The sequence below is a fragment of the Erpetoichthys calabaricus genome, chromosome 18 (genome assembly GCF_900747795.2).
Source record: "Erpetoichthys calabaricus chromosome 18, fErpCal1.3, whole genome shotgun sequence".
NCBI classification, from domain to species: Eukaryota; Metazoa; Chordata; class Cladistia; order Polypteriformes; family Polypteridae; genus Erpetoichthys; species Erpetoichthys calabaricus.
In genome coordinates, this window is record NC_041411.2 from 55021198 (window position 1) to 55044831 (window position 23634).

Below are 23634 nucleotides of genomic sequence, written 5' to 3' on the forward strand. Positions count from 1 at the left end.
AGATGAGCTTTTTTTAAGGAGTGGGGAAGAAAAGGAAGAAAAAAAGAAAACAGAGACCAAGAACCTATTCTACCAAACCTCAGACCGCACTGCTTCACAAGCAGTAAGATTTAGAAAGATCAAGTGCAGCAAAATGGCAATGTTGGCACGGATATTTTTTTCATTTATACTTGTTTCATGGGTATTCTCGAGCACTATAAAGAAAAGCATCTGGAGTCCTTCAGACAAAGAAGAATTAACTTCTAAAGTGCTTAGAGAGGATTCCCTAAACACTGGAGAAGCACTTCACAAGCTGAAAAGACAAAAGGTATTAATATTTAACTACTTCACTTGCTGAGAAAAATACTCTGCAATGATTTTAACAGCATGTAACTAGTCATTTCAAAATAGTAACTTGTCTTTGTTTATTTTAATGTAGAATTGTCTATATGGCTTAAGGACTACCACTAAACATTTTATGTGTGTTCTTAGCATCTAAGCATTCTGCAGGAACTTGGAAAAAAACATCAAAAGTAAAAACATGATTAAAATCAATGATTGTGCATCTCACTGCTCTAAAAGAAACACTCAGAATTATATTCAGACTACTAGTATATGTTTCAAAATACAGTGCATCTTATTGATTATTGTTTCAGCTGCATTATTAATTTTCACATATAGTTTAGTGGGCTTAGCAATCTGTTCATTAAGATTTTAATATAGTCTTCAGCAACTCATTCCTTTTACATATGTTTTCATATATTGGCCAAGTTCCAAATACATTTCTATTCCTACACAGCTCAGGCTTTGGAAACAATATATTAAAATGCTCTTAAGACTGAATTCCTCAACCTCCATTAAATTTAATTTGCCACGTTGTGGTCCTACATGCAATGCAATGAGATACATCTGTTAGTTCAAGAGCAAAGCACTGGGATTAGTTCCGAGAAGGCTTGTATTTTCCGCATGCTGTGTATTTACCATATACACAGCTGTGTCTGTTCCTTCAAAAGACAACTCCTGCTCCCCGAATCTCTGAAATACAGTACTACATTTTTCCTAAAAGATACAATTACATTAAATATATCAACTACATATTCATTATCAACCATTAGGTTTAATTTGCTGTTGTCTATCATTTCTGTAGGAGTACATTTCCTATATACTCATATTCTAGGTAATATTGAATGCTGTCTTAAATGGAAAAACAAAACTAAACAGAAACTCATACTTTTACAACTTACATTCTTAACATCTATTAAAAACAAAAGGAAAAGAATTTACTCTATTTAAAACAAATTCTAAGGGAGGGATAATCATCTTTCGCCCTCCATAAGTGACATAAACTATATCATCAGAACCAGAAGCACTAGAAACAAAAGAAAGATTCAAAAAATTTTCTATAAAGTCCAACAAAATGATACAAACATACAGTATAGCTGTCAACACAAAGATGCTTTGGGCTTCCAACTTCTAATTTGAAAATATAACCTGACAGAAATCTGAGCACAGAAAACTATCAGTAAGGAAACCTCCAGAGAAAATGGTAAAATCAAAACACTGAAGCAGCTTTTAGTCCAGTCTTTCTGTTGTTACATGACTCAAGTTATAAGGACATTTATACTGTACCATCAAAAAAACTGACTAACATGAAACAATAAAATATGTTACGTTTGTTCTCTCAACAGAAAGCAGTGAATGAATCAATAGACACTGAAGGTGCAGAACGTGGCCCAGGAACAGAACCAGGTAAATAAGACTATTATATTCAGATGTTGCATTACTAGTACTGGGAAATTTTACTATTGACAGATTGGTCACATTTTAAATGCAAATTTTAGGGTAACCAACTTTTCTCTTTCAACATTCTCTTATGGAAAAAAGGCAACCTTATCTGCATGCATTCCTTTACCTACCTTCTTTAGGTCAGTTTTTCATGTTACATTGGTGCAAATGTGGCCAAAAGGCATACACTGAGTGGCAATGACACTTTTTCACACATAGTTTGAAAGTAAACACAAGAAGTAACCATTATACCAGTTCACTGACCTATAAAGATTTTTAATTTGTTATTCAATATGAAGTATCCTTTACGACTTTTATTTTGTGAACGGAGTGCATTCCAGACAAGCTGAACTCTGTAATAGATACTCTAAGATGTACCACACTCTCTGCCTGCTGAGTTTAGAGAACTGCTCATTTTATAAATCTGTAGATGATTAAAGTGTAGTGATGTGAGACTGATCTTGGCTCCTCAAGACATGAATAAATCAAATTGGTGATTCATTGGCAAATTTCACAATACAGAAGGCTGAAAAATTATGTAGATTAAAACCACATGATTTTAGTGGTACATAGAATCACCTAGTGTTCTACTATTAACAATATATGTGAGCTTACAGCTACATACTCACTAGATATGCATCTGCTTTACAAAAATACACCATACAAAAAAACCAGCACAGCTCTCTAAAGAACTACACAGAGCAAGTGACCTTGGTGTTGTGCATACACCTTGACATGTGTATCTGTTAATTAGATAATAAATTAGGCTAACAAAGTGGCACAGAGGTAAGAGCTGTTCCCTCTGAACTCCAGGGACCTAAGTCTAGATGTTTGCCTGTCTACTAATGCATAATGAACATTCCCTCTGTGTTTGCCTGGGTTACATCAAAGTCATTCCAATAAAATTACATTCTAGGTTGATTATGGACTCTGAATTGTTCTGGATCAGGTGAAGGCATGGCTGTGAATATTAGTGTGCTTAGTGATGGACTGCCATGCCATCCAGGGTTGATTTCTGCCTTATTTTTCTGATATATCTTAGACAAACCAGCAACGGAAAAAAGCACAGAAAAAAAGGACAGACAGCTGCATGAATAGATTTGCTAAGAATATTGTGATAAAACAAAGACTAGCTACAAACACTGTGATTTTGTGACAATGCTTTTCACTGTTTCAGAATTACCAACTTGCCTTCTGTGTGTATGCTTGAGTGGATCAGTGTACTGTGAAGAAGTTTCACCATCTATTGACAGAGTTCCAGCACTGCCAAAGGAGACAGCCTATTTATATGCCAGATTTAACAAGATAAAAAAAATTGAAGTTAAAGACTTCAGTGATATTCGTAAGTAAAGTCTTACAGGGAATGTATAGTAGTGTTATTGTTTGTGAAATCATTGTGCATTTCTCATAATAAAGCTTATATACAACTTTTGTATATAGCAGCAACATTAACACATGACCAAAAAATTGGTTTAAACAAAAACTAATGAATTTAAAGCCATACTGTTTAATTTTTCTGAGGACAAAGTTAGTCTAGAGGTCTGGAGATTTGGGTCAGAATCCCAGGTACTCATGTATGTTTGGGTTTTAATCTGTGTGCTGTGCTTTTCTTAGCTCCCAAAAGATGTGCATATTAGGTTGACTGGAAATTCCAAATTGAACCAGTATTATTAAGTATGGCAACACATATGGGTATCTTAAAGCTGAATATATGTGGTACGTCCAACAAAAATTGAATAAAAAGATTTTCGAAACATTATTTCAGTAAACAGCAAGGACACAATCTGTAAATTTTTAATCTGGAAACTCCAAGGGAGAAATGTCACTCTTAGATAGTGGTATTCTCTCTTCACATTCATACATCAGTGTTACACACAGGGTACCGGCACTTATGTATATCCACTTCAAGAACCTGTTTAGCATATACATACACATCTGTGGACTTTAAAAGGGGACAACATAAAACATAAAAACATAAATACTGTAGTTGAGTGAACGGTGCAAATAAATTAAAACTGAAAACATCTAATAATAATATATACTCAGAGTTCATATTATTCCTACAAACTACCCATTTCAATTCAAAAGAATACACTTTTCTGTAAAATTGTGTTTTGCAATGACCATCCACAAAAGTCAAGTCATTAGGAATAACAGAAAAAAAAGCAGGAATTGGTGTAATAAAGGAATGTTTTACTCATGGACAATTATGTATAGCATGTTCAAAAGTAAGCAGCTATGTTTTATTTTATAAGTACCAAAACAATACATACCTATACGGTTCTTTGGGTTGAAATTCCTGGATGAAAAAACTTATGTAAAATAAATAATTTCTTTGTTTACTTGTAATATGACTCAAACATTCATATAGGCTTCAATGTATATATACAGCTGTTAAAAGGTTTTTTTTTCATACTTACTAAGGCCTAATAAAGCAGTTTTATATACTTTAAGGCAGCAACGTATAGTACCCTTAACAACTAAAGCTATACATTTTAATGGCTGGTCATGAGACCATAGTTTGCTTATCTGTATAGTTTTATAATTACAACATAGACTAGGACTGGAGATGGAAGTAAACGTTTTTTTGCAATAGGATATCCAAACATGAGATTCAGATTTTAAACAAATAGTTACAAATATTCGGGATTTTCAACATTTGGAAGGGGCTTACCTTATTCAGACATTTAGGTTAAAAAATGATGCTTGCCAATACTATTCTGCTACACTAAAAACTTATTTTAGGACAGAGAAATATTAATGAAAACCTTCTAAGCAAAATGATGTGATGTTGTGATTTAATGATCAAAATATAAAATGTTAACAGTTTATAAAAGTAGATTATGCTTAAATATAATACATCAAAAAGAAAGGACTTTTAATGATGCAGAAATCAGGAAAGTAACTTCTTAGAAAGGCTCTGAAATTGAAATTTAATAGTTTTTAAATTATCAGGTTCATGAAAATATGGATTGCTCATTTGATTCAAGTAGAACTAACTAAAGCAATGTTTTGATAGGCTGTTTAGATAACTTGCATACTAATAAACAGTCAATATAAAACAAGGTAACAATGATCACAATTTGAAGTAAAAAGTACAACCATGTAATGGAAATTTTCAAATTACTACAACATCTTCCAGTTTAATTTAGCCCTGTTACAATATTTTCTATATGTTAATGCCATTACCCGAAGAGTACTTTTCAATCTCAAGATTTAAGCCTCCACAAATTCAAAGAAAAATAAAGTTACAGTACACAGCATTGGCTTTAGTTTAGGGATCACAAACTCTGGAATGATTTAGACTCAAGTATTACAAAAGCCTCATACTTATTAGAGCGTATTCTGCAAAGACATTGTGGTATTTTTTGGGGTGGACTGTGCTACCTGCAGTGATGGACCCATTTTGAAACCTTTATTATACTTTATAATCTACATCATGTTCCACTGAAGGATGTAGCTGATCTAGAACAGTGGAATATGGGACTGATATAAGAAAAACAGTATTTGACACTTTAAGAAACTCATTAGTAATAAAAATACTCATATACAGTCATATGAAAAATAATTCTTAATTCTTTGGATTTTTGTTTATCATTGGCTGAGCTTTCAAAGTAGCAATTTCCTTTTAATATATGACATGCCTTATGGAAACAGTAGTATTTCAGCAGTGACATTAAGTTTATTGGATTAACAGAAAATATGCAATATGCATCATAACAAAATTAGACAGGTGCATAAATTTGGACACCCCAACAGAGATATTACATCAATACTTAGTTGAGCCACCTTTTACAAATATAACAGCCTCTAGACGCCTCCTATAGCCTTTGAGGAGTATCTGGATTCTGGATGGAGGTATTTTTGACCATTCTTCCATACAAAATCTCTCCAGTTCAGTTAAATTTCATGGCTGCCGAGCATGGACAGCCTGCTTCAAATCACCACATAGATTTTCGATGATATTCAAGTCAGGGGACTGTGACGGCCATTCCAGAACAATTGTACTTCTCCCTCTGCATGAATGCCTTTGTAGATTTCAAACTGTGTTTTGGGTCATTGTCTTGTTGGAATATCCAACCCCTGTGTAACTTCAACTTTGTGACTGATGCTTGAACATTATCCTGAAGAATTTGTTGATATTGGGTTGAATTCATCCAACCCTCGACTTTAACAAGGGCCCCAGTCCCTGAACTATCCACACAACCCCACAGCATGATGGAACCTCGACCAAATTTGACAGTAGGTAGCAGGTGTTTTTCTTGGAATGCAGTGTTCTTCTTCCATCATGCAAAGCGCTTTTTGTTATGACCAAATAACTCAATTTTTGTCTCATCAGTCCAAAGCACTTTGTTCCAAAATGAATCTGGCTTGTCTAAATGAGCATTTGCATACAACAAGTGACTCTGTTTGTGGCGTGAATGCAGAAAGGGCTTCTTTTTCATCACCCTGCCACACAGATGTTCTTTGTGCAAATTGCGCTGAATTGTAGAACGATGTACAGATACACCATCTGCAGTAAGATGTTCTTGCAGGTCTTTGGAGGTGATCTGTGGGTTGTCTAACCATTCTCACAATCCTGCGCATATGCTGCTCCTGTATTTTTCTTGGCCTGTCAGACCTTGGTTTAACAGCAACTGTGCCTGTGGCCTTCCATTTCCTAATTACATTCCTTACAGTTGAAACTGACAGTTTAAACCTCTGAGATAGCTTTTTGTAGCCTTCCCCTAAACCATGAAACTGAACAATCTTTTTTTCAGATCTTTTGAGAGTTGCTTTGAGGATCCTATGCTGTCATTCTTCAGAGGAGAGTCAAAGGGAAGCACAACTTGCAATTGACCACCTTAAATACCTTTTCTCATGATTGGACACACCTATCTATGAAGTTCAAGGCTTAACGAGCTAATCCAACCAATTTGGTGTTGCAAGTAATCAGTATTGAACACTTACATGCATTCAAATCAGCAAAATTACAAGGGTACCCAAATTTTTGCACAGCCAGTTTTTCACATTTGATTTAATTTCATACAACTAAATACTGCTTCACTAAAAATCTTTGTTTGGAAAAAAACCCAGTACTCAGATGTTCCTAGGAAATGAAAGACATACCAGTGTTATCTTTTTTGTTTAAAGTAAATTATTATACAGGCTGAGAGGGGTTCCCAAACTTTTTCATATGACTGTATATGGAAATTTCCGCATATTGCATGGTACAGTTATATAGGGACATTATATCTTGTATTTTATTTCCATGTCACTCTATGTCACTCTTCAGTTATATTATATTTATAGTTTACAGGTCACAATGTTTATGAAGAGAATGAGCTTTATAAGAAATTATGCATGAAAGATATACCGGGGCTAATGTGACCAAGCTACTTCGAAATGTCACTGAGGAGCAAGTGTCAGTCAGTGACAATGCAGCGAAAATGCATGTTGCAACTCAGGTGATCGACTTTCCTCACGTTAAATGCTACACACACACATATTATTAGTGTATGAATCAGGCGCCGCCGAGAGTGGCAGCCTTTTCAGCATGTGAATTTCCCCTTGGGATTAATAAAGTATCTATCTATCTATCTATCTATCAAACTTGCAAATTCAGCGCATACAAACTATCAGTTGTTGCATGGCTACTAGGAAGAAAAAGATGTATCACTGGCTTCTCCAGAGAAGCACCCAAGGCCTTCAAAGCTTTCAAGTAATGGAGAAATTATTAGATCTTCCTTAGCACAAGCTGAATACCAATGTGCAAGCCTAGTGGAACAGGGCACTACCAGTGTGAAATTTCTTATTCCATACATTTCTATTGTCGTAGATACAGTTATGAAGTTTTCTTGTTAACTCAATAAAACACCTTCATTTAAAGTATATATTTAATTGCAGAACTCAAAATGACTTGAAGATGTCAAGATGAAAAGAAATTCTCTTTTCAATAAAAAAAAAAAAAAAAAAACCAGCAATAAATCACAACATTGAGAAGCAATACTTTAAAAAAATGCAATACATATTGAACCGACAGGGAAACATATATGAATATCGAATCAAGAGGTCACTGCCTATTCTAACCCCTACAGTATTAGGTTATTTGCTTACTCATGCAAATTCACAATGAGGACCACTCCCTGATTATTCTTCCTCAATTGCAGATACAGTATCTGTTACTTACTGAAAAGAAATTTGTATGGTATGTAAAATTAGGATGTGAGAAGAGTAAGCACATATGTGTTTATATACATACACGTTTGAAAAGACTTTCAAAATTAGTACAATATATATTTAAGCTAAAGATTTCTAGGTTTCAAAAAAATGGCAAAAAGTGATATACACAGTTACAAATTCATCTATTTAATTATCATATCTTGCTCTGAGCTGCAAAACTGTGAAGCCAAACCAGGCTGCAACATTGATCAAGAAGTCAATCTTTAAAATTTTAATTTCATATTTATTCAGTTTTCTACCTATACCACATGAATTTAAAACTAATAATATGTTTTACTTTATTACAACAGTGAAATAATGATCTTTGATTATGAAAAAATGGATGATTATGATTAAAGTAAAAATGTAAAATGTAAAGCAGAGAAACGTATGAAGTCAAAGGGAAAGGAGAACTGAACAAGTTTATTATAATGGTGCAATAGTGTTTTGAGTGTACAAGAGGGCTGCACCTGCTAACTATGCTGGACCATACTAATAACAACAACAACAACATTTATTTATATAGCACATTTTCATACAAAAAGTAGCTCAAAGTGCTTTACATAATGAAGAAAAGAAGAATAAAAGACAAATAAGAAATTAAAATAAGACAACCTTAGTTAACATAAGAAGGAGTAAGGTCCGATGGCCAGGGTGGACAGAAAAAACAAAAAAAAACTCCAGAAGGCTGGAGAAAAAAATAAAATCTGTAGGGGTTCCAGGCCACGAGACCGCCCAGTCCCCTTTGGGCATTCTACCTAACATAAATGAAATAGTCCTCTTTGTAGTTAGGGTTCTCACGGAGTCACTTGATGCTGATGGGCGATATACCAGTAGAAACGACACACCGGTACAAATTTGACAACCGATAGAAAGTTTTGAAAAACATTTTACAACAGTTGAGAACATCAGGAAGCCGCCTTTGTCACATGTTGCAAAAGAGACGGTGTGTAGTTTCACATTTTCGGACTTTGAAGAGAGCGATTCAAACCATTCCTGGTATGGTAAAAGGAGGCAGTGAAACTGTGTAGTGTAATTTGTTCCACTTCAAACACTGAAGATAATGATAATAAAGTAACCCTGGGTTAACCATTAAGCAAAATAAGCCTGTGCTTAGGACACCAAAGAAAATGGAGTACAACTGAGTTTTTATAAACGTAGGACAAAACTTTGAGTATAAATAAAATTCTAAGTAGGCAACAGTAAGCTTTTACATTTTTTGATATATGCAAGTTGAAATGCTGGATATACCTTCAAAGTCAGAAAACAATGGAACAGGAGACATTTTGCTTCATACAAATAGTTATGTTTCTTCGTTACAATATCTTTTTAAAAACTAGGGGGCTTTGCTCGCTATCCCCGTCGGCCTGCACTACGCCCCATCCTCTTCACGTCTCTGCCGATCGCGTATGTGGTTTTCATTTTTGCCTCTTCATTGGGAAGAAACACTACTTTTCCCTGATGGCACCACAAATTAGACTATCTACAAGTGTCCGAGTTAAAGTTTAAATCCAAACAATTTATTTGATCTCTTTTCGCTGTTCCGTTATTTCATTGAGTAATAATTTCTGTTTGTTTGCACTAATGCGATCTTTACTATCATTTTTTAGAGACTTTCAAATTTTAGTACTTTCATTATCTCTAACCTTCTTTGCATGTGTATCACGCTAATGTTTTTGAATTCGTTACGACATTCTACTTTGTTGTCTACTCTGTCTCTTTTATTTCCAGCCCCACGTGTGGTTAAATCTCATGGCACAAAGTCTTGTCTTGCGGGACGTGAAAGTATCTCTTTGAAAAAGTCACGTATCGTTCAAGGCTAAAAAGTCTGGTCTTGTCCTAGGATTTTTTTTATTATAATAGAGAGATTTGTCCATAACCATTGATTTCTGTAGAAATAGGATTTTGAAAACCAGTTATGTAACAAGTGTGAAAGCTTTCTTTAGTAGGCTGTATGTGTACAAGGCAGTATTGAGTCACAGAATATTATTTGTCTTTATATAATTTTATTTCATGCTCATACAGGTGTTTTGAAAGATAATAATTAAGTGTAGTTAGGCTTGCTTGTTTTTGTTCAATGGAACCAAAGCAATTGGGAAGAACAGCTCTTTGAATATTTATTTTTATTGTTAATAATTTTTTCTATTTTGTCTAGTCTATACAGTACACATTTTTAAAAATGCTTCGTATTTTTAATAGTATGATTTCTAGGTTAGTTCTTATTTACACAATAAAATATTTTGAATATAATTTAATTAGACCTACTGATTCAAATAATTCTTTAAAAAAATAACTTAAAACTTATTTGTACAGGAAAAAAATTAATTAACTCTGACATTCTGCTCCTTCTTTCAGTTTACTGTCTGTTCATGTGGTCAGGGTGATTTTTATTTGTAACACAAATTATGTTATTTGTTCAGTGTTTTCTTGTAGTATTTGTATTTTTGCATTTTATTGTGATGTACTATTCTAATTCAAAGGTTTGTGTTTACTGTATTTATTTAGTATTTTATTCTGATATTATGTTGTATTCAATGTTGTGTATTTGATCTTTTTTACGCCATTTTCTTGTTGTTCATTCTGAAATTCTGTGAAGTGCCTTGAGCATGAATAAGGTTCTATATAAATGTATTATTAGTTTAGTTGAAAAAGAAACATCACAGTAGAGCTATTGTCAATCTATAAAACTGGGCCAACAGAAACTTCAATCAGTATAAAAAGTATATTCACAAAGATTACACCATGATATATACCATAACTGTGATAATTTTAAACTATATGGTGATATCACTTTTATCTATACCACCAACCTCTACTAGATTGTTTAATTGTAGCCAAAAATGTAACCTAAGCTGTGAGGTAGCAGTGCTAACCACTGTTCCACCGTGCTTTCTGGAGATAAAATTCATGCTCTGAGTCCACAGCACTCCAAAACCTTTATCTTTCTCGGCGGTTCTCAAGTTTCTACAACTATGACTAGCACACACCCATGGAGCCTGTTATGCAAGGGAGCAGTGTTTTGCATCTGCACAACAAGGCAAGGAACATAACATGCTTAATCTAGCACTAAAGACACAATGTGCAATGAATTCATGCATTAAAAAAAAAACAAATCACAATTCTCATTATGTTCAACTAATGTATCCCTCAAATGAAAGTAATGAATATATATAATTTTTTTTTAATACATGCCAAAGTGCCAATCTGACTGGAGTACATGTCTACCATCAAATTATGTATGTGATTTAATACGTGAGATTTGGGGTATGTAGCAGTACTGAAAACTTTATCTCCTACAAGACATCTCATTTAAGGTAAAGCACTATATTGCATTGGTTCTTCAATTTTCACAAAGTAAGCCCACCATTCACTCTCATACTGTATCTGCATTAATTATCAGTCTGCTGTGTCTGTGAAAACTTTGTATTTAAGCCATCCATTGCTGCGCTCTTCATTCATGGTGCAATTGCTTCATCTATGTGCCACTTTGCCTGTTCTCCCTTCTCCACGTAAAATTCATGCTGGCTATGTACTTTGTATTTTAATCTAACTAAAATAATGGAAGCACCATCAGTTTTCAGATTGTGTTTTTTCCCCCCCACATGAAGTGAAAAAATGTTGGTGATTATAAGTGTCATATTTTCTTGGTGATTCATAAATGTCTGCTGAAGATAGACAATTTGCATCTGGGAAATGATGCTCAGTAACATCAATAATAAAGGCAGAAGAAGTCATGTTGAAACGAAAAGAATACATAAATATAGGGAAGTGCGAGCTGCAGAAATGAGACATTGATTCACATCTGGATACTTTTGGTGCTTCTAGTGTTAAATTATTTTATTTCTCTACTTGTCATGGTGCACAGTTTGAGAACCACTGGGAGTGACAGCTCGATCCAGCATTGGCTGCTACAGCTCTGCGAGGCCACAGTTTCCTTACAAAGCATCATGGGGTGCTGAGAAAAAAATTCCCTATGCCAGCTGCATGGTGTATTTCGTGGAAAAATGTAGTAAACAAGGTCACCCACAAACTCAGCAAATTCACTGCAAAAAATGCTTTGGCAAATTTAACTAATCAACACTATTAAGGACAAATTACACATAAAACTAAAATGCATTATTTTTTTGGCTGTAAATATAATCTATACTATTGTGTTTCCATCTACAGCTACATTAAAGAGAATTGATCTTAGTGGAAATTTGATACAAGAAATAGAAGATGGTGCATTCTCAAAGCTTCCCCTACTTGAAGAATTATCCTTGGCTGAAAATAGACTGGTCAAGATCCCTGCTCTACCAGCAAAGTTGACCTCTCTTAACATGAATCACAACAGGATTAAAAATAAGGGCATCAAAGCAAATGTTTTCAAGGTATATATTTCATTGAATTAACACATGCACTCACATGTTTCTCTTTACTTACTGTTCTACCACAAAACAATACTTACTATTTTCTACTAGTGTACTGGCATTATTAGGCTTTTAGGGAAATAGTAGAAGTGTTGAAAACATCTGCTATGCTTTTTATTCAATTGCACACACTATTCAGAACTAACAGATATTAAAAGCTACAAGTTAATTAAAAATATATGCTAGTAAAAAAATCTGCAAAGATATTGCAATGCTATCACTTTATTTGCCATACAGTATACAATTTCTTGCATTAGGAATTTGCCATTTTCCGCATACCCCAACTTACTCTCCAGAAACAAATAGAGAGGAAGAAAGAAGCTTGGGGTCAAAGCACAGGGGTCAGCTATTGTACAGCACCCATGGAGCAATTGCAGATTATAGGCCTTGCGCAAGGGCCCAGCAGAGAAACATTCATTCTACCACTGCAGGGATTCAAACTTAATGAAAAAGATTGACAAAACTTGGTTTTATTAAAAAAAATATAAATATACTGTATAATTTTTAGTTTTCATGTAATAAAACTCTACTTCATGCCAGGCTAATACCTTTCTTATTTTCTAATTCTCTCTACAAATAATTTATGCCTACAGTGTCAATAGTACAAATTCATATCATGAACTTTGAAACTGCGCAATATAAAACACCTCTTTTAGAAACTCACTATAATGTAAATACATTGGTGTATGCACATAATAACTTTTTTTTTCCATTGCAGAAACTGAACAACCTCTCATACCTTTATTTAGCCAACAATGAACTTGAAAGTGTACCCCCTTTTCTTCCGGAAACCCTGCGCATCCTACATTTTCAGGTTAGTAATCAGCTTGACAAAACCTTCCTCTCCATTCCTCATAACACATTTAACCAAAGTGATTTAACTAAAGCCTAGAGAGCATTTCACTATATATTTAAAAGTGCAAATCAGTCTTATTAGGAACAGCCAGAACATGTCAACTTCTGACATTGTAATCTGTAAATCATCAACTATTCATAATGAAAAAGTCATACTCCTGGAACATTAACTCAATGGGCCAAAAAACACTCCTTGGAAATAAAATGTTGAAAACCTTAAACTTCTTTCTAGTTTTGTTGCCCAATCAGTTGTAAGGCTAAAATATACTGAATAAAGCAATTTTTTACTGCTTACAAATAGCAAATGCCACCTTGTGATATCATGAACTTTCCTTTCTTATTTCAGAACAACAACATAACTGCAGTCTCTGATGAAACTTTCTGCAAATCTAACACCACCCATTACATTCGAGACAAACTGGATGAGATCAGGTTAGAAGGAAATCCAGTCCTATTGGCCAAGTACCCTAACAGCTTCACCTGCCTGAAAAATCTGCCGATTGGGAGATATATCTGAACCAGACAAAACACATGCATTTGATGTTTCAGCTTTTGGTGTACACTATGATGCATTAAAAACAAAAGTAGAGAGGAAAATTAAATTAGCAACATGCTCTTTAAAAAGTTTATATTTCCTTACTCCATTTTGAGGTTCTATATGTATAATGTGTTTTGACTGCTGATCAGAGCCACTTTAGCTGAGTGCCAAACAAACTCTGATGATCACTTTTTATATAATTTTAGGTTTAATTCTTGAGAGAGGAACTGAAACAAACACCAGTGACTCTTGTTTAACTATAATTACTGGTAATTATGGTTATTAGTATATAATTTCTGAACCCTAGCTATTTATCCACATATGCCTGGAAACTAGGATAGCAAATAATGTTATTCCTTTTGAGCAAGAAACTCAAACATTGCAATGAAGCTTTCTAAGAACTTGTATTTCTATGGCAAAACCATTTCTGCCAAGCCTGACACATTTACATTTATTAAATTCAAATACAAAATACCACAGAAATGGCAATTCCAAGAAAACATAACAGGATACATAGAGTTGTTTTACAAAAGAAAAATGAAACATATTTGCTTAACGCTAATACTGCACATACAGAAAAAAAACAGTTGATCTGAAGACAGCATTTGTAAGGTTAAATATCATCTTACCATTAAGAGACAATTCTGCTAAAGTGAAACAAGGAATGTTCAGCTTAATCAGTATGTCTGTATAAGGGCTCTCTGCATGAAGTCTTCAAAATAGTTTACACTGCTTATGACATCATAAAAATTGTATTTAAATTAATTTAGCATTTAACTACAACATATAATGCTAGTTTGTTAGTGATTTTCAGCTGTAGTTTTGGTTGTTACTAACATTTGTTAAAAAATACATCTTTAAATAAATAAATATTTTTAAAAGGTTTGTTTATGAGGAACTTTAAAAACACTAAATGTGCAAGAAAAATGTCACGACTGAAGAAAATCATCCAGTCCAGAAACAATGCTTCCTACCATGCTGTGTTATGTGTATAAAGAGGTAACTGACTATGAATTATAATTGCTTCCAAGGATATTTTGATTATAAGACACACGTAAATAGGAACAGATCTATAATTGTATTAAAGGCTGGGTTTACAACTGTAGTATACCAGCAACATAGAAACATTCTCGAGCCTTCAGCTCCAAGGTTTATGTGCAGTATATTGTGTATGTCTGTATTTGGTGGGGTTCTGAGACTGCTGCTAGCTGGTATTTAAGGAGTAATGCAACTTGATCAGGTTCTTCCTGGAGAAACCCTTTGTGAAACATTATCTGTTGACAATATCAGTCAAAATTGTTATTGCATTACTCTATGGTGACCTGTTTCTGACTCTTTTTTTGTCTTATTCCATATTATTGCCTCTGTGTTCCCTGGCAAACCTTTGCTAGCAGGGGAAAAAAAATAATACAATATTATTGAAATAAATAAGGTCTGTGTTCTGCTTCTGCATATGATAAAGCTGTGAACTAAGTCTATAACAGTGATTCAAAAATCACATATTAAAAATATGTACTTATCTGAACATATTTTGAAAGTAAGTTAAATATTTTGGAAGGTACATGTAAGCACTTGTACAAGGCATGACCAACTTGCAAGGAAACTATTAACCAGCTGTTTCTGCTAAACATTATTTATTGAACTTTCACACTTTTTTCAGGACATGGTACTAACGTTAAACTAGCAAAAACTATACATTTTATTTCTTAATATGTGATGTAAATTAACCATAAGAAAACAAAATCCTGTCAAACTCTATCTGTTCTCCTGTTTAAAGAGATTTACCTATTTATTGTAATCTCTATTTTTTTTACCTTTTCAGAACAGATAAACATTTCACAAGTGTGAACATTCACTAGTTAAGGCAGAAACAAAAACAGTAAATTTAAAGAATGAAATGCTCATGGTTAATGCTTTGTTGCTTCAAAAACATGTGTGAAGTTAACACTGCAGCTCTTGGTAAATATAGGCATCATATAGTAAGCACTTCTCTAAAAGGCAAAACATCTTGGAATTCTAAGGGTTTCTACCCAACTACTCTCTTCTTTTTACAACTACTCTAAACATGTCAACAAGCAACCATATTTGTATTTTCTTTCCACCAGGCTGACAAAGACTCAAATTTCTTTTAATTCATTTGTATTTTTAGACAGAAGATTATATTCGTATGTGGGCAGGAAAGAAAGTCGCGTACCAATACATAAATCAACAGCACTAACAAGATACATTAGCCTGGGAATAACACTATCGTTGAGTCACCAACAGTATGAGTTAGAAATCCATAATCATATTAGCAGCATCAAAACCAGCTGCAGAGTAGCCTATAAAACAGCAAACTGGTCACAGTCACATAAATTCCAAATAGTGTGGCAAAACTGAGACTTCCTTCTAAGTAAAGCGAGGTACCCAAGAGATATTACTGATATGATTAAGAAGTAGTTATCCCAGGACACCAAATATAAAGAGAATCACCATTATGTATTAAGTTAATATTTAAACAGATTAAGAGCAGTTATTAATAACACTGACTGCACAAAATGTAATGGACTTCAGAAGACAGATTCTCAACACTGAAAATAGGCATGCAGTCTCTCTTTCTCCATCTTCCTCTTTCTGAAAGGAGGAGAAAGCATTTGTTTACACATAAGACAAGCTAAAGACACATTTTTTCTAGTTCACCAATGGCAGATTACAGTGGAGGAACAAGAGTATTTTAAAGATTAGAAGATGATTTTATCTACTGAATATTTATAAAGTACTAGAAGTTTAAATATTTAAAAACAAAGTAATTTGTACAAGAAATGGCTAAACTACTGGAAATTTAAATATTTAAAAGCAGAAAGTGAACTGAAAAAAATAGTGGCTTTAGCAAAAGTGCTTGCTAATAAATAAATCTGATCAATTGTGGCAGAACATATGAAATATTCTTCTACTCTTTAATTGTCGAAATAAAAAAAGAAAACATAAAATCAGCTATTGAAAACAAGTGGGAATGTAAATCCATTTGAAAATAAATCCACTTACAAGGAATTGTATGTAAACATAAATAAAATATATGTTACCGTCTATGTGTGAAATTAGGTATTGTGTAGAATCCCTAGGAAATCTATGGAATGACAAAAACGGGAAGTCAAAGTATGAAATGATTAAAATTTCAGACATTTTCTAGGCATTCTATGCAATGCCAAAAGGCAAGCCAGCATGTCATTCTGTGTAATGGCTAGGTATTATATACAATGCGTAGGGAAAGCATATAGCATATTAACTCTTTGAGGGCTGAATATTTTTTCCAATAAACAGCTTCTGAAAAGCAATGGTTGCACACAGAAATCAACATAAAACGTCTGTTGCTGCATGCTGTGGCTGCCAGTTTGCTAAGGATGTGCAGCGGGCTTGCTGCCAGGCTGTCTTGTACAGTCACAGTACATTGCAATGTGGTTTCTATCTCTTATCATTGTTAACTGTCAGTCCTATCTGGCGAACATTGTTAGTACCACAATTAGGTGGGGACCAATCAGCTGAAGCTGGAAGCTCACATTCGTTTTCGATCACTTATATCAAAATCGGAATCTGACAAGTCATAGTCCAGTTCAGAGATAATTGGCAAAATGTCGTCTGCGGAGTATTTTGCTTTACACAATCGCTTTGATCTCTCGTCAGATGCCAGTCCCATTTTTGCCATTCTTTGCGCCTTGCTACTCACACGAGCGCAGGAAATCTTGGTCAAACCAATGAATCTAACTTTCCTTCTAGCAACGAGAGTCCAACTAAAACATAACTGTTGGTTTTTTCACAGTTTACAGTTGATTACCATCATCAACTCCTCCTTTTGACAAAAGTCGACATCAGCCCTGAAAGGGTTAAAGTAATATAGGCAATTAATGCATTGCCTAAAAACGTCACAGTCATTTTGTACAATACCTGCTTTTCACACATTGCCGGTAACATATACTGTACATTATGTTCCCTTATTGGAAAATGACCTGCCTGTCACTTTGAAATGAAATCATGCTGTTGGCAGTCAACAACAAGAAAAGGTTGACATGCATGTATTAACAAATGAAACTTTCCTAGCAAGCAACGCTGTGACTTATGGAGGCAAGTCTATATGCCTTATATAGCCAAACCTACGCTTTTTTGTAAGTTGAACGACTGTGGGTTTCAAAGGTTAGAAATGGATAACAACCTGTGCAACACTTTGATATACAAATAGTATCTCAAACACTCATCTGTAAATGTTCACAGTTCAATTTCTCTATCAAGCAATTGCAATCGCATACAAAGATAAATGAACAATTTACATGTAAAAAGTAAATTTAAGGGTTAAACTTCTCTTTTGTTACTAGATAAACATTACCCTTAAAAAAAAAAAGACAGTCTTAGTTATCGAATGAAAATCTCATGCATTCTCAGAACAGAATATCACTAGATGTTTTTGCAAGCTGTGGAGATGATGTAAAAATGTTGAAAATCATTCAGTAAAATTGTGAAGTTCAAGTATAACTGGATGTAAACACATGACCTTATGTATCTGCTGTAAAAAGTTGCCTTATTCTTAGTCACAGGGGCCAATAAAAGCTGGTTTGGTACTTTGAACCCCCCAAGAGTTGTTTAATTACATACATTGTCAGATTAGATTAGACATACTTTGTTTCCAAGAAGAAATAAAAACATTACAGAAGTTCAAGAAAAGAAAAGACCAATTAGTACATAATGGATTAAACAATTTGAACACCTCAAAAAGGCAAAAATATTATTAAAAATAAAAAAAATACATTATTCCCATATAACTGCTTAGCAAGATTATTATAGTTTTGCCTTTTTATATTAGTTTTTATTTCTATATTTTTTCTGACCTTACTTGCGTGCACGCGGCTGGGGGTGGTACCCAGCCGGGACGCCCAAGAGGACTGGAGGAGGGCTCACGCCTCCTCCAGACCACGAGGGGGACACCGCCCTGGTTGCTGTGGGGACCACAGGTACAGAGCTTTCAAGCTCAACCCTGTAGGGGCCCGTGGTCACCCCAATGCCTGGAGAGCCCTGGACATCAGCACTTCCGCCACACCAGGAAGTGCTGGGGGGGGGGGAAGAGGAGCAGGGACACCCGGAGTGCTTCCAGGGATGCAGCCGGCACTTCCGCCACACTAGGGCGTGTCGGTGGAAGATTGCTGGAACACACCTGGAGCACATCCGGGGGACTATAAAAGGGGCCACTTCCCTTCATTCAGGGCTGGAGTCGGGTGGAAGAGGACGAGGTCTGGGAGAGGAAAGAGGCAGCCAGAAGAGAGGAAAGGCATTGTGGAAGGGCCTGGACTTGTGGGGTGATTGGTGCTGTGGCGCTGGGTTTGCATGTTAACCTTTGTATATAAGTGTCAAATAAACGTGTGTTGGGTGACAAAACGATGTCCGTCTGTCTGTTTCTGGGCTGTTTCCCACACTTGATAATTCAGTTTAGTTTTAGTTTACCTTCATCGTGTATTTTTTAGTTTTAATATATTTAGTATTTCACAAAGACATTTCTATTTTATTTTTATATCTGTTAGTTTCAGTTTTAGTTTTAGTAATTATGGTGCAGTTAAAGAGTTTATGGAGTTTAGTTTTGTGTCACAATCAGATAAAACTGTACACTTAATGAGTTTGGATAAGACTTTAATGTTAGTGGAAGCTTAATAAACTACATGGTTACTATCTTTTCTTGTTTTTGTCTGATAAAGACAAGCATAATCAAAACCAGATATTGAATATGAACAATTTTATCATTTTTAAAATATTTTCCATGTCATTTGTGCTGAACAAATGTATGCTGTTGGCACTTTTCATCTTTTCCTTTTATTGTCCAGAATGGGCAATTTGTAATGAAATTTAGGTGGATTTTAAGGTTTGAGAATTTTTTACTCTAAACGTCTACAGCCAACAACATATCCTGCTCCAAAACAATGTGCTTATAATGAATCCCTTCAATATTGAATTCATAAATCTCCCATTTGTTGTTTTCTACCTGCCATATTGATCTCTGATTCAACCTCAGGAACATAAAATTTATAGACAGAATTGTGCCACCTGCAAACCTGAAAAGATATCAAATATCAAAAATATATTCTGATGTGTTCTGATAAGTGTGATCATGAAAATCATGGGAGCTTAGGGAAAAAAAAGGGCTCTTAGGCTTGAATCAGTGTGCAGACCCTACCTGTCTCTACTGAAGGAAACAAAGAAAAACCACCATGTAATGTCAAGGGTAGCGGCAATAAGACTTGAATAGCCCATGCATAAGAACAGTAAATTCTTAAATCAGCAGAGTAAGAGCAGGTAATAGGAGTACAGACAGCCACAAAATGACAGAAACAGCATCTAAGATTAGGAATAATATACAGTATATATTTTCTAAACCTGCTTATTAAAAGCAGGATTGCTGGAAACCTGGAGCCAATCCCAACAGGTTTGGATGCAAGGCAGGAAAAATCTGGGGTATGCAATGCGTATGATATGGCTGATGTTAAGAACAAAAAGAATATGATATTTCAACTATTTAATACTTTTCTTTTGAGCCCCGGAGATCCAGTGAACGGCAGCTTAGAAAGCTATTGAGCACGTTCAAAGCAAAATTGTCACCTTGGTATACTTCAATAACACCAGAATCTACAATGCTGTCACTATCAGCTCCAGAATTACTGTCACTATTATTGCACAGTAAATTGGTTTCTATTTCACACACTTTTACACGTCCGTATTCAGCTTGCTCTGTCACTGCAAATGCTGTCTAAACACCCGCCTTCCGTCACCAGCTGCCAGTCACTGGATGAATAGATGTGTGTGGCTCGTGGTGAATGACTTTCTATTTCAGAGTTAAAAGTTACAAAGGTTAAAGACTAACGGCAAGAATATTTATTCAAAAACTACAAATATTTTTAGTAAATTATTATTTTATTTCAGTTAGTCTTTCCAGCTACTTTAATAGTTTAATTTCATTTTAGTTTTTCATTTCTTTTTTTTTATTTATTTTATTTCAGTTTAAGAAAATTTTTTTGTTAATAGTTTCAGTTTTGATTTTAGTTTTCATTAACTATAAACCTTGGTAATTATTACATTTTGATAAAAAAAATTGTTTACCAAACATAGTTCACTTAATTAGCCAAGGAGTTCAATTAAAAAAAGGAGCTGGTTGGAACAAAATCCTGCAGCCACAGTGGGTCCCCATGACTGACTTTGAGAACCCCTGCATAGAAAGTAATTAAAAATGTCATCAAACTTTCAATTATGGCTTTGTAGAATTGAACTAGGATGGAATGAGAAATATTTTTTTTTTTACTTGGTGTAAAAATCACATCCATTAATGTGCCTTTTTAGCGATCTAAGTGGCGTTAATTCCCCAGCTAAGACTGTTTGTGATAGTTGTGCCCAAAACTTCTACCAAATTGATTGTGGAATCATTAATTTCTAGAGGAAGGCTGTAATGTCTGTTTGAGAAAGTCAATTACCATTTCCACTGTCTTGGTGGTATTGAGTACCAGGTTATTGGTAGTGCATCAAGACAAAACACAAATTACCTCCTTTCTATATATTGTTTCATTCTCATTAGTAATTAGTCTAGTGATGGAAGAGTCATCCACAAACAATGATTTTTGCTGAAACACCAGTGAACCTACAGTCATAATGAATTACAAAGGACAGACTTTTGTTAAAAACCTAAGATGTTATTGGTTCTCAAAGTATTTTAAAATAAGGACCATTTAGAGAAATTCAAAAATATGCAAAAATTCAAATTCAAACTCTGCACAAATCAGTGGTCAAAAGTAACTCTAGATTTGGACAGGCTAACATAAAGAGAAATTTACATGTACAAACAGACATCTACAAACAAAGTATTCCCATCTATGCAGTACAATCACAACTTGCAAAAATATACTATTAACAATGACAGTATAAGAATAATGTAACAGTATGTTGTAATACGTTCAGCAGGGCCCCTCCAACCAAAAGAATGTATAATTATATTATAGCACCAAGAATACGAGTTTTAAATCTACTGCTCGAGTGAATCAAAATTTGCATCCTGATGGCAAGAGTTTAACCCCATAATGACAATGTGAAAAGAGTTTGAGATTTTTGCAAATTTATTAAAAATAAATATAATTGAGAAAGCACATGTACATAAGTATTCACAGCCTTTGCCATGAAGCTCGAAATTGAGCTCAGGTGCATCCTGTTTCCCCTGATCATCCTTGAGATGTTTCTGCAGCTTAATTGGAGTCCACCTGTGGTAAATTCATTTGATTGGACATGATTTGGAAAGGCACACACCTGTCTATATAAGGTCGCACAGTTGACAGTTCATGTCAGAGCACAAATCAAGCATAAATTCAAACGAATTGTCTGTAGACCTCCGAGACAGGATTGTCTCGAGGCACAAATCTGGGGAAGGTTACAGAAAAATTTCTGCTGCTTTGAAGGTTCCAATGAGCACAGTGGCCTCCATCATCCGTAAGTGGAAGAAGTTTTAAACCACCAGGACACTTCCTAGAGCTGGCCGGCCATCTAAACTGAGCGATTGGGGGAGAAGGGCCTTAGTCAGGGAGGTGACCAAGAACCCTATGGTCACTCTGCCAGAGCTCCAGAGGTCCTCTGTGGAGAGAGGAGAACCTGCCAGAAGGACAACCATCTCTGCAGCAATCCACCAATCAGGCCTGTATGGTAGAGTGGCCAGACGGAAGCCACTCCTTAGTAAAAGGCACATGGCAGCCCGCCTGGAGTCTGCCAAAAGGCACTTGAAGGACTCTCAGACCATAAGAAAGAAAATTCTCTGGTCTGATGAGACAAAGATTGAACTTTTTGGTGTGAATGCCAGGTGTCACGTTTGGAGGAAACCAGGCACCACTCATCACCAGGCCAATACCATCCCTACAGTGAAGCATGGTGGTGGCAGCATCATGCTGTGGGGATGTTTTTCAGCGGCAGGGACTGGGAGACTAGTCAGGATAAAGGGAAAGATGACTGCAGCAATGTACAGAGACATCCTGGATGAAAACCTGCTCCAGAGCGCTCTTGACCTCAGACTGGGGCGACGGTTCATCTTTCAGCAGGACAACGACCCTAAGCACACAGCCAAGATATCAAAGGAGTGGCTTCAGGACAACTCTGTGAATGTCCTTGAGTGGCACAGCCAGAGCCCAGACTTGAATCCGATTGAACATCTCTGGAGAGATCTTAAAATGGCTGTACACTGACGCTTCCTATCCAACCTGATGAGGCTTGAGAGGTGCTGCAAAGAGGAATGGGCGAAACTAGCCAAGGATAGGTGTGCCAAGCTTGTGGCATCATATTCAATATTCATCATATTCAAAAAGACTTGAGGCTGTAATTGCTGCCAAGACTGAATTTCCAAGTAAGGTCTGAAAAAATATAGAAATAAAAACTAATATAAAAAGGCAAAACTATAATAACCTTGCTTCAGACCAATGGGGCAAAGAAAATCTTAACACCTGCCATCCCCCAAAACCATATGTTAAAGTACAGCTTAGATTCCTTGCGGGGGTTGAAAGACTTTGGCAGAGAAACACTCGCCAAACTGGTTTAAGGCACACTCCCCCCCCCCCCCATCCCCCATCTCTGTCGTAAAATTCAAAGAGACCCATTCCTAAAGGGGGGGGGGGGAGGGACACTAAATTACATTGCTTTGCCTAAATTACAAATAAAGACATACAAAATATTTATCAAGTTATATGCAAAATCTTACATCACAACACCTTCATTCTAAACTGCTTCTAATACAGCTCAGTAAGGGTGTCACAATATCAGAATTTTTGTATTTGATACCATTACTTTTGTAGGAAATGTGTATGCTGAGAAGGAAATTGATTGACTTCTGTT

The 23634-nt window shown here is 35.2% G+C and overlaps 2 protein-coding genes across 2 annotated transcripts in view; one reads left to right on the forward strand and one right to left on the reverse strand.

The window, feature by feature from the left end:
* The window catches only part of cenpp (centromere protein P), a 410887-nt gene that overhangs the window by 237977 nt on the left and 149276 nt on the right, over positions 1-23634 (reverse strand). The window lies entirely within an intron of this gene.
* Positions 2-14652, forward strand: ogna (osteoglycin, paralog a). Its single transcript, XM_028824187.2, has 6 exons — positions 2-307; positions 1668-1728; positions 2942-3106; positions 12133-12335; positions 13093-13188; positions 13576-14652. Exons 1-6 carry the CDS (start codon positions 134-136, stop codon positions 13744-13746), a joined length of 870 nt encoding a protein of 289 aa, XP_028680020.2. The 5' UTR covers positions 2-133; the 3' UTR covers positions 13747-14652.

Bases quoted from the DNA above. Each gene is read 5' to 3' on its own strand.
- ogna (XM_028824187.2), top strand. From the start codon at position 134: ATGGCAATGTTGGCACGGATATTTTTTTCATTTATACTTGTTTCATGG. The intron at 1,729-2,941 runs GTAAATAAGACT...TCACTGTTTCAG, and splicing joins TGGCCCAGGAACAGAACCAG to AATTACCAACTTGCCTTCTG. The intron at 3,107-12,132 runs GTAAGTAAAGTC...TTCCATCTACAG, and splicing joins TAAAGACTTCAGTGATATTC to CTACATTAAAGAGAATTGAT.